This window comes from Microcaecilia unicolor, chromosome 5, assembly GCF_901765095.1.
Source record: "Microcaecilia unicolor chromosome 5, aMicUni1.1, whole genome shotgun sequence".
In the NCBI taxonomy this organism is placed as follows: domain Eukaryota; kingdom Metazoa; phylum Chordata; class Amphibia; order Gymnophiona; family Siphonopidae; genus Microcaecilia; species Microcaecilia unicolor.
This window is the reverse complement of record NC_044035.1, coordinates 214,354,195-214,366,310: the sequence shown is the minus strand read 5'-3', so window position 1 is coordinate 214,366,310 and position 12,116 is coordinate 214,354,195. Positions and strand designations below refer to the sequence as shown.

At 44.7% G+C, this 12,116-nt stretch overlaps 1 protein-coding gene across 1 annotated transcript in view; it reads right to left on the bottom strand.

Annotated features, from left to right (window-relative positions):
• The window catches only part of PLEKHG4 (pleckstrin homology and RhoGEF domain containing G4), a 507,451-nt gene that overhangs the window by 387,715 nt on the left and 107,620 nt on the right, over nt 1-12,116 (bottom strand). The window contains exon 2 of the mRNA XM_030205018.1: nt 6,761-6,958. Within this exon, the coding sequence (XP_030060878.1) occupies nt 6,761-6,958 (198 nt within the window). The remainder of the gene's footprint in view (nt 1-6,760; nt 6,959-12,116) is intronic.

Genomic DNA, 12,116 nt, shown 5'->3' with positions numbered 1-12,116 from the left:
ACCACTCACATTCCACGAAACAAATCTCAACGGTCTCATCCTTTCCTCTTTGATTTCCTCCGAACCAAAAACTTCGTCTGCTCCATAGAAGGAAGAGTCGGCCCAGCCTCCGACCCTCCCCTTCTCCACCTAGCTGCAGAAGGATCCACCTCGGTGGGCCCCCCCCCCCCAAGGCCGCCGCCGCAGTGTCCCCATCCCTCAGACCGTACAGAGTCGAAAACCCCCCCATCTTATCTTGAACTCCCTCCCCTGGTGACCCCCTTAACCCCTCCCTCCCCTTGCGTGTTCGTCTGCTAGACCTCCCCCCCCCTTAAATCCCTAAACCACCTCCCATGAGGTTTGCCCAACCACAGCATATCTGTGCTGAGCAAAACCTATTAGGTCACCGAGAGAGAGTCTCCCCCCTCCCTAAAGAGCAACCTGCCCCCTTATCAATCTCCACATTCCGTCTCTCATCTAAATCTGCCTTTATACTTGGATCATAGCTACCTTATATTAAAGTGAACTTTCATTATACAGTAAACAATAACCTATCAATTACCTTGATATTCCCTCCCTCCAATAAACCTATAACCAGAATAACAGTCCCCCCCCCCCCTTTTCTCATAATACATTCCTACTCTCTTAGTTATAGGATCTGGTTCAGCTTTCGCCACATCTATAGCAAAATCAGAAATCGTTTACAATCAGCCCCCTATCCCTCATCTCGCCTCTTACTTCCACAACCAAGGTATCCTAACCCTTACTTTTTAATCAATCCAATATTGCCTTCCCTTTTTAACAATATACAACCAATTATACTCTCATATTTATTCCCCTTTCAAACCTGCAATAGGTCTCCTGCTGCATGTACATTTTAAAACAGTCCAACTTTCAATATCCACGCAAAAGGCATGTAGATTCCCCGGAACTCGGGATATATTATAATGTTTCAAAATAGATCGGAACCTCAGCCTTCCAAGTGCCTATATAGTCTTCGCCGATTCTACGCCTGGGGGAACAGGGATCATATTTTCCCCCACAAGTATATCTCTTACATCCCGATCCGCTGCGATGTCCGAGACCTCCGGCTACTAATCTACATTATTTCGTGATCTTTCTCCAGTAGTGCTCTCGATCAGCAAGTTCTTACAATTCCGATTCAGGGGTCCTACAGCCTTTGAACAAATCTGACTGTCTGCCCCTCTCCACTTGACTCAAAACATTCCAAGTCCAATAAGTTGGTTGACCCCGAAGACGAATTTCCCTGGGTCTGATCTTGTCTGCTTCTCACTCTACTCACTATGTTGCAGCCCATTGCACCAATGCTTGCTGGTTCAGGAACTCACGAGCCACTTCAGGTGTGTCGAAAAAGGTAGTTTTCCCATCAGAGAATATCTTGAGGCATGCTAGATACAACAGTGCGAACTGCACGTGCCTCTGATGTAAGGTGGAACAGATCTGTGAGTACGCTCTTCTGAGCAATGAAACTCTCAATGAAAAGTCTTGAAAACAGAGTATCGATTTGTTTTCGTATTTCAATGGGCCTTTTGCCCTAATCGCTCTGAGAATCTCCGCTTTATGGACGTAGTTTAACAACTTGAAAATAACTGTTCTCAGCTTAGCGTCTCCTTGCCGCTTAAGGCCCAGTCTGTGTGCCCGCTCAATTTGGAGCGGGCCTGCCGTAGATTGCAGCTGAAGCGCGTTAGTGAGCGAATCTTCCAGAAAGGTTCGTAATTCCATATCCGGGATAGTTTCTGGCAAGCCCACCAAGCGAAGATTCCCTCTGCGGGATCTGTTCTCAATGTCATCAAGTTTATTTTCCAGTTCCGTTACCCTCGATTGTAAGGTTTCTTTGTCGGTAGTTATTTGTTGCACCCGATCCTCCAGATCTGACAATCTCTGGCACGACGTTGCAAATTCACCTTTTAATGCCTCCATTTTCCCGTCCGTCATTTCAAGCTTATTTGTAATCCTCTGGAATTTTTGATCTAATGATAAATTTAGTGCCTGAGTTACCTCGGACACTATTTTGGCAACCCATGCAGAGCTCACTGAACTCGGGTCTCCACCTTCTGTCTCCGCCATTTTGTGGGTTTCAGACGCCTTCTGCTTATCCACTTGTTTTCGCACTGATTTAGATGCCATCGAGACCAGGACCACTCACGCCAGCAGCTATTCCTTCCCAATCATAGGTCTCTGCTATCTAAAATCTTCATATGCCGATTTGTGCAGCTGTTTAAAGGCCGCTCGTTCGGTCGGGGCCCGGGAGCTCTGCTTCTCAGCGTGGCATCACGTGACCTCTCCTAAATTGTAAGTTTTAATTTAATTTATTATGTATCCTTCCTCCTTCCGTGATGTTGAGGAATAGACTATTTCCTTGAGTGCTTTGTTTTTATACTTTATTGTCTGAAATTTCAATTTTAAAAAATGATTGTAAGTTTTATTCTTTAAATTACATTTGCTTATTGGCATACGCAAATGGTATAAATATTTGCATGACACTCGACCCCAAATAGGGAATAAACCCTCAGGGTAAAGGGTCGTGGATTTGATACAGTGCCTTTCTGTTGTACAAGCAAAGCAGTTACATTTCTAAACATATTAAATTTTGTGGTTCATTTTTGAAAGAGAAAGTCTAGAAAGTGGCATAAAGAAGGATTAGGATGTTTTTCTCACAAAACCATCCAAATCGGTATTTTCGAAACCTATTTCGAAACCTGTTCATCTGCAGTGTGTCCAAATCTCAAGGGGGGGCATGTCAGGGGCATGTTTAGAATGGGATTTGGGCGTTCCTAAGACTTGGACATTTTTCATCCATAATAGATCAAAACAAAATCATCCAAGACTAAAACTAAGACGTTTTGAGCTAGACCTGTTCTTATAGCGAATAAGTGCCCTAAATGAGATGACCAATGGAGAGCATCAGGGATAACCTTCCTTTACTCCACCAGTAGTCACTGACTCCCTACCACCCCTATAAAAGGTGATTAAAAACATTACTTACCAGTCTCTATGCAACAGTGGCGTAGCCAGACAGCCAATTTTGGGTGGGCCTGAGCCCAAAGTAGGTGGACACAACATTTTTCTCTCTGTCTCCGCCCCCTTCCTCTTCCCACTCTCCACCTTTCCCCTGGCACCTCCCAACTCAAAATATATTTTGGCGCATGAGGATCCTCAAGCTCTGTCAGCTGAAGACTTCCTGCGAAAATGGCCAGAACTCCTTTTCACCAAGATTAGCAGGCAGCAGAAGCATTGATGCCGGCACTCCCCACATGCGTGTTAGTGGCTCAAGGATGCTGCCGCTGTCTGCCAAGTTTAGTAGAAGGGAGTTTTGGCTGCCTTCAGAGGCCCTCAGCTGATGGAGCTTGGGGATCCCCACCAGCTACTGCAAGGGACAGGACTAGTGTTAGACATGCTAGGGCCCAGTACAGAAAATAAAGAACCCCTTCCCCCCCCCCCCCCCCCCCACACACACACACACACACACACAATTTTCTCTCTTCACTGCCTCCCCTCCAATCTTACCACCTACCATTACAATCACACAGACAGAATCTCACCAAATACAGAACAAGGGATCACAAATTAGAAATAAAAATATATAGACAAAAACTGAACTAGGAACCTCGCCATGTACTGCAACAGTGGAGAAATAAAAATAGAAATGTATGTCTTTTTCTATTGAACATAATAGAATGACATCCGCTATGCATATTTCTCAAGCTAACATACTTCAGTTAGTAAATTAAAAATAAAATGCCTTTTCTACCTTTGTTGCCTGGTCATTTTTTTCCCATCATGTTGGTTTCAGTTTCTCTTTTCCACTTTCCTGTCTTTCTGTTCATTCTCCTTCAAGCAGCTGCTCTTCATTTGTCTTTTCTCCACTCTCATCCCATTCTCTCACTACACTTGCCTTTGACATATTGATATTTCCCATTTTTTCTTTCCTGCTCTTTGTCCACTCAGATTTTACCCTCTTTCTAACCTTTTTCCTTCTTTTTACTTTTCAGATACCTATCAGATTTCCATCTCCTTCTTTCACCCACTAGCTCTCCTATTCCTCATCTCACTCCTTCCCCAACCTTCCATTCCCTTCCATCTTCAACCTACTCTCTGTTATCATATTTCTACTCCCTGTAATCACTATCCTCCTCTCATTAATTTCTTTACCACCCCCTTGGCCTCTCTCACATGGTACCACCATCCCAGTGTCTCCCTCCTTCCAACCCTTTTAGCCCAGCATCTGCATCCTCTTTCTCTTCCCCCTACCCTCTACCCCCTCCCAGCATCTTCCTGTTCCTTCTCTCTTTCCTCTGTCCCCTCACCTGGGAGCCAGCATTTTCCCCCTCTTCCCTCCCACCCATAGTCCAGCATTTCTCCCTCACTCCTTTCTACCCCTGGATCCAACATCTCCCTCCTTCTTCTCCCCTTCCGTGCAGCATCTCTCCTTCCCTCTCCTCCACCCTCATGTTCTACATTGTTCCCTCTTTTTCCTTTTCCCTCTTTTCCATTGACCACCATCTCTCGCTCTCTTTCTTTCTCTATTTCTCTCCCTCTTACCCTTGCATCCCAAGTCTAACATCTCTCCCCCCATGCAGCATCTCTCCATCTCTTCCTCCCCTCCACCACCATGTCCAATATTTCTCCTTCATCACTCTTTCCCTTGTGCAGCATCTCTCCCTCCCTTCCCAGTCCAACATTTCTTCTTCCCTTATCCTTCACCCCTCCTGTGCAGCATCTCTCCTGCCCTCCCCACCCTACATTCAACAATTATCCCACTCTCTCCCCACTCCTTGCAGCATCTCTCCCTCTCTCCCCCCCATGACCAATAATGATCCCTCTCTTCTACCTGTCCATGCAGCATCTCTCCTTCCCCTCCACTCCCATGCCCAACAATTTTCCCTGTTTCCTACACACCCCCATGCAGCATCTCTCCTTCCCCTCCACTCCCATGCCCAACAATTTTCCCTGTTTCCTACACACCCCCATGCAGCATCTCTCATTTTCTTCCTCCCCTCCACTTCCATGCCCAACAATTTTCCCTCTCTCCAAACCCCCTCCACTTCCATGCCCAATAAGCTTCCCTATCTCCAGCCCCCATTTCCAACAAGTTTCCCTCTCTCCAGCCCTCCCTGCCTAACAATTTTCCCTCTCTCCTAAACCCACCCCCAAGCAGCATCTCTCCTTTTCATCCTCCCCCTCCATTCCACTCCCATGCCCAACAAGTTTCCCTCTTTCCACCCCCACCCCCATGAAGCATTGGGAGCACTTCAAACTTTTAAATACAAAGGATCTCCCAAGAAATTATATCATATTTGGGGGGGGGGGGGGGAAGACACAGAGGGAAGGCTTCCTTACAGTGGACTTGATAGGCTGGCTCACTTGCACTCCACTCCCGAGGTTGCAGCGGCGAACTGGCGGGCGGGGCACTACTCTCCAGTAGTAAAAGCAGCAAGCCGGCAGGTTCAAGTCCGTCCTTCGCTTCCCTGCCCTCTCTGCGTCCCGCCTTCCTCTGATGTCATTTCCTTTCGGGCGGGCGGGCCAACCCCGCTTCTAGCTAGGCATTATGGTGTCTGTCTTGTGTTGCAGACTGCCGATGCCACTTCAGGCATGTTCTAGTCATGAACGAGCTGATGCCACTTCAAAGGCTTGTTTCAGCGAGCCTTCTAGCTTCCTATCCTGTAGATCAAATAGGGCGATGCCCCCTTCCAATGGCAAGGTGTTTTCTTAATCACCCTCGTAACAAGGGAGTACACCCTGGGAAGCTGCAATTTCTCCTTCTCCTCTGGAACCAATGGGCAGAGTGACGCCATGGCTCTTCCCACTCTCAGCCACGCATCCCGTAAGACCCATTCTAACTGGGCAGATAGGATTACATAAAAATCAGTCCTATCTTTGTCCAGTTATCTATCTGGAAACCAGCTGCTGGTTCAAGGACAACTTACGAGTAGCAGCTTGAAGGGTTATCTGATTTCCCCTCCCTCCTGATCCCTCCCTCCCTAACCACTCCCCCTGAAGAAAAGAAATAGGCCTCTGCGACCTACCTTCAATATCCCTGGTGGTCTAGGTGTCTTAAGGGCAGGAATAATGCCCACTCATGGCTCTGGCCTTAAAATGGCTGCCGTGACTTCTAGCAGTACCGCCAAATTATTAAAAGTGGGCCCAGGGAAACCTACAGGGGTTGGGGAGATGGAGGGGGATTCTTGTTGAGCCTCTCTCTTTTCTTTGGGGGGTGGGAAGGGATCAGAAACAGGAGGGAGGAGGTGAACACTCCAGTGTGCTGACTGAATATTGTCCAGGACCAGCATAAAAGCTGGCAGCTTGACAGCATCTGGTTGGACCTGGATATTCAATGCCAGGCCCGGATATGGCCCGGCATTGAATACGGAGGCCTAATTTTGCCAATCAATGTAGCCTGTTAGCTGAATATTAACTGCCTGATTCTTAAGCAGGATGCAGAATCTGTTAATGTCCATATCTGTTTCCAGACTCACTGGTACAGTATATCCTAAAATAGAATCCTGACTCCATGCCTTGTGATTAACTGCCAAAAGTTTCAGCCTGTGCCACAATCCCAGCATAACAGTATAGGCTTGTTCCAAACACCATGAAGTGATTTTTCTATTTTTTTTTAAAGAAAAGAAATCCTTTTATAATCACACTAAAACCTTGCAGAAGATAATAGGATATTAGCATCTCATCTAGTTGAAGTCAAAGACAAAAGGTTGATTACCCTGAGGTAGTACCAATACTCTCTTCTGCTTGGCTTATTACTTACACAGGTGTCCTGCTGGATACATTGCAAAATATGTTTAGTTGGAATAAGGAAATCAACTAGGTAGCGCAGTCCATCACCCCGATATGTTTTCTCCACCACATCAAACACCTGACAGAGAATTGTGGCTGCCGTGGCCTGGAATGGTGGATACAGCACAGAGAGTGTACTCTGTATACACTTATCCACGGATTCCGAATCCTAGCAAGAAAATATTAAAAGAAGATTAAAACTGGAAAGTCTTTAAATGGGGCTGTGCAAAGCATAGAAGAGGGAGAGACTGCTAGAGATACATGTGTGACAGGCAATTCTGTAACTGCGTACCCGTATCGATATGCCATTTGATACAAAATACCACTATTTTTGCAAGCAACTGTACACTTACAGACATATGTGGCAGCAATGCAGCTAAGCGCTATTCTGGAAGAGCACATGGAAATGCAAGAGATATGGTCACATGAGCGGACCATGGGCAGTGCTGCTACTTACGCATTCAACTTACAAAATACTGTAAGTTACGCACACCTCTGTTGCATTTACATAACTGTAATTAAACCAGGTCTATGGCTGGTGTGACTGTGGGCACATAAATCTAAGACGTGCCAATGCTGGGCTCAGTGGTGTGCTGGTAAATGTTTAACAACAGGCTCTCTCCCCGGTCCCCCTCTGCGCCCCCCCCCCCCCAAATTGCAGAGCTGGCTATAGCCGGGGAGAGAGCCTGGGTGGGGGGGGGTGGCAATGCATTACTCCAGGAAAAAAAATTAAATGATCCCAGGTTCCAATCTAATTCATGATTAATGTGCGATAAAATGCCATAAATAAATAAGTAAATATAAACTTTTAATGTTGAGCACCTGATTCTCAAAGTGAACATATTCCAAACACTATAATGAAAATAAAATGATTTTTTTCTACCTTTGTTGTCTGGTGACTGTTTTTCTGATCATGCTGGCCCAGTATCCGATTCTGCTGCTATCTGTCCTCTTAACTCCGTTTCCAGGGCTTCCTTTCCATTTATGTCTTTCCTTTCCTCCTTTCTTCTTCATTTCTGGTCCTCAGCTTCTGCCTATTTTCTTCATCCTTGTGCAGTTTTTCTCCTCTCTTCCTTTTCCCTCATCTCATCTCCTTCCTCACTCTTCCCTCCCCTCCATCCATGTCCAGCATTTCCTCTCTCTCCCCTCCTCTCCCTTGCCCTTGTACTTAATAAAAACAACCCGTAGATAATGGAGTTTCCGGTGCAATGCAAGATCCAAATAGCTAGTGATAAACAGTGCTTCAATTGTTAATGCTGATCATGTCTTTGTTTTTAAGGTGGGTCTTTTTGGGATGTAGGGGAAGTTGAACTTCTTGAGGAAGGAGAATTTAATTCTCTGTATAGAAATAGAAGACTGATTTTCCGGGGGGAAAAAATGAGAGGGGAGAACCATTTGACGTGCCAAGATATAAACACGGATAAACGTACCCAATTACATATGTGCGTGTATGAGAAGGTGCACAATCCAGCCTTCCTAATTCACATCCTCTGTTTCTGGAGAAAGCATTAGCGGCAGCGACAGGAGGATTTTCTGGAGTTTCTGCCCCGCTCTGCGTCAACCTTCTGTTTCCTCTTTATGAGACGGTCAAAGACATTGACGACTTTCCCTGGCCTGGAGGAAGTGCTTCTACACTCCCTAATCCTCTCTATACCTAGCCCAGCCCTCCAGTGCAGGCGTCTAACACCGCTCCACGCACTGGCCAGGAGGCAGAGACAGCCCATGCTCATTGCGCGAGCCCGGCTTCGGACCTACGAACTACTGAGGTTCCATCCATTGAATACACAGCCACCCACACGACTGACCGAACTAGTCTGATCCCTAAGACCCACCGTGGAGCACGCATAAGTTTGTGGGTATCCGGAAGCATGTTGATGAGTTGAGGAGGCTTTGGCGTTGGGTTTCTGCAGAGTACTCGGTGGTTGTGTTCGTTCGTCTGTTGCGGAGTAGGTGAGGGAGGTGGTGTTAGCTCTTCGTTAAAGCTTCGGGCTTGGTGGGGGTGTTTACAGCGGGGGAGAGTCAGCGCTGGCAGCAGGCAGGCAACACTGCCTGCCCTGAAGAATTTGATGGCCAAGGCAGGGTCAGTGAGGGACCGGATCTGGAGGGAGGAGGGAGGGAGCACCGGCTCGCACTTTCCTACAACCGGCTCGCAAGTCCGAGCAAAATTTAACAACCGGCTCTTGCGAGCCGGAGCAAGCCGGCTCCAGCACACCACTGGCTATGCTAGTATTCTATTGCAGAATCTGGGCACCTAGATGCTGTTATAGAATAGGCTGTAACTGTGTGTCATTGGAGAGCCTAAAAGGAGGCACCCAGTTGTAGAATTATCCCCTTTTGTCCATTATTTATTTATTTATGACATTTGTATCCCACAATTATCCCAAACATGTTCGGGTTCAATGTGGATCACACTAAAAGTAGAACATTTGATGATAAATCCAAGTTACATTAGTTATAAAGACAGAAACTTATGTGAATACAATGTAGTAACAATAATTATAGAATGCAAAAATCAACAGGAATAGTATATCTTAAAGATTGAACAGTGAATTAGTTGCTTTTGTCAATGAGAGGAGATCTTAATTAGTAAGTTTTTAGCAATTTGCAAAATATGAAATAGTCAGTTGTATGACACAATCGCTTAGGAAGGGAGTTCTATCTCTTAGTACATTGATAGTACATTGATTGGTGTAATGCCTTCATATATTCATGGAGTAAGATGTCAACCAGAAAAAAATTGTTGCTAGAGGTTGCGGTCAAGGCATTTAGTATAGCTGGGTTTAAAATGGATGGAGCAACAGGTGAAATACCAAGGGGTGCATCCCTGCTGCACCTCTGTGGCTAAGAATATAAGATGTGTCATACTGGATCAAAGACATAAAATAGTCAAAAACACAACTGCAAATCCAATGCAGAAAAATAAAAAAGCAGCAAGGCAACTAAAGACTCAAAACTGGTCTTCATTAAAATTCAAACAAGAGTGGTCCCAGTTGTGTATATATACCCAGACTTCAAAATCAATTTCTGCACAACACCCAACATGTTTCGGCAACACAGCACATGCATCAGGGGCAGCAATAAATAACTGAATAGGTCTGATATTTATATATACATCTTCTAAATTGTACCACTTCTTATGAAATAGAGAGAGCCCTTTACAGCTTTTCTCATTTTAAGCTGCAAAGTCTGATTTACAGTGCTGTAAAAGGCTCTCTGTATTCTATAAGAAGTGGTACACTTTAAAAAGTGGATATATAAATATCAGACTCATATTCAGTTGTTTATTGCTGTCCCCGTTGCAGGTGCTGTGTCTACATTACCTATATAGCTAGTGATTGTTTATTTTTTTTAAACCAACTACCCTTAACTGCTTTGACCACGTTTGTGTGTCGAGTGAAACAATACTTTCACCAATTTTTGTTTTACATCTCTATTTATTAATTTCATGGTATGCCCCTAGTCTAAGTACCATTGGAAGCATAAAAATTCCTCCCTGACCTTACACTACTCTTCTCCTCATGTCCCTTGCCCCTCCAAAGCACAACAATATGTGACTCTAGATCAGGACCATGGCTAGCTATGTGCAGCTGGTGCAACCAAGGAAAGCTGTAGCACCAAAATTGCACTCCATCCATTGGCTTCCGTTGCCCAGTGCAACACAAGTAGGGGGTGTGGGAGCTTACCAGAAGCACTTGGGGGCATGCTGCTCATGGCATGTTTCCAGTTTGCAACACTCCTGCTTTGGACTAATAATTCCTTTTTTTAAAAAACTTATTTTGTTAACACTGCAATTGGAATAGTGAGGGACCGGTTCAAGGAAAGCCATAGACTTTTTAACCAGCCCTTAATGGACTACTATCACCAGCTTCAATTGAAACATGGAAAAACAGCAGTGAAAAAACTCCCTAAGAAGAAAAAACACTGCTTCAAAAACCGTTTTCAGTAGATAACTTAAATTACCAATATCCCACAACTATGTTTTCTCACAACCTACAGTCAAACAGGAAACAATTTCAAAAAGTTCTCTGCACAAAAAAACATTCCATACAAGTGCACTTGGAACAAAAAAACACAAAAGTAGTATTTAGCTCATAGTTATAGCATTATACTTGAAGAAAATTGAAATCCAAGTCACAGCAAACAGAGCCCCGACAAAAGTTAAAGGCCTCCCTTGTTTTGATATCCTGCTTCAGGAGGAAGAATGTTTCAACTACTAACTTTTTCCAAAATGGCGACTTCAATTTGAAACAACACCAACACTGTTTATAGGTTGTGAGAGAACATAGTTGTGGGACATTGGTAATTTATCTATTGAAAATGTTTTTTGAAGCAATGTGGGGGGGTTTTTTGTCCTTAGGGAGTTTTTTTCACTGCTGCTTTTCTGTGTTTCACTTGAAGCCAGTGATAGTAGTCCGTTAAGGGTTGGTGACCATCAAACGGTTTGGTTTGATATAACAGCTAAAGTGGAGAGCGGCCACTCAAAACTCAAAGTCCTGGATTTCAAGCGTGCTGACTTTAGTAAAATGGGGGAATACCTGAGGAAGGAGATGATGGGCTGGGAGGAAGTACAAGAAGTGGAAGGACAATGGTCCAGGCTGAAAGAAGCTATAAATAGGGCCACGAACCTTTATGTAAGGAAAGTAAATAAAAGCAAGAGAAAAAGGAAACCGATATGGTTCTCCAAGCAAATTGTTGAGAAAATAAAGGCTAAAGAGTTGGCGTTCCAGAAATACAGAAAAACTCAAGAAAAGGAACACATGAAGGAATACCGGATGAAAATGAAAGAAGCCAAGAGAGAGATACGACTGGCAAAAGCGCAAGCGGAAGAACAAATGGCTAGAAATGTAAGGAGGGGTGACAAAAATTTATTTAGGTATATTAGTGAAAGAAGAATGACTAAAAAGGGAATTGTGAGACTAAAAGATACTGTGAACCGCTATGTGGAAAATGATGAAGAAAAAGCAAATTTGCTAAATAGATACTTTTGTTCTGTTTTCACAGAAGAAAATCCTGGAGAAGGACCGCGATGGACTGGAAATAGTACAAATGAGAATGAAGTGGCTAGAGCACCGTTCACGGAAGAAAGTGTGTATCAACAACTTGAAAAGCTAAAGGTGGACAAAGCCATGGGACTGGATGGGATCCACCCCAGGATATTGAGGGAGCTCAGAGAGGTTTTGGCGGGTCCTCTTAAAGATTTGTTTAATATATCCTTGCAGACGGGAAAGATTCCAAGGGACTGGAGAATGGCAGAGGTGGTCCCTCTTCACAAAAGTGGTGATAGGGAAGAAGCTGGAAACTACAGGCCGGTAAGCCTCACTTCGGTT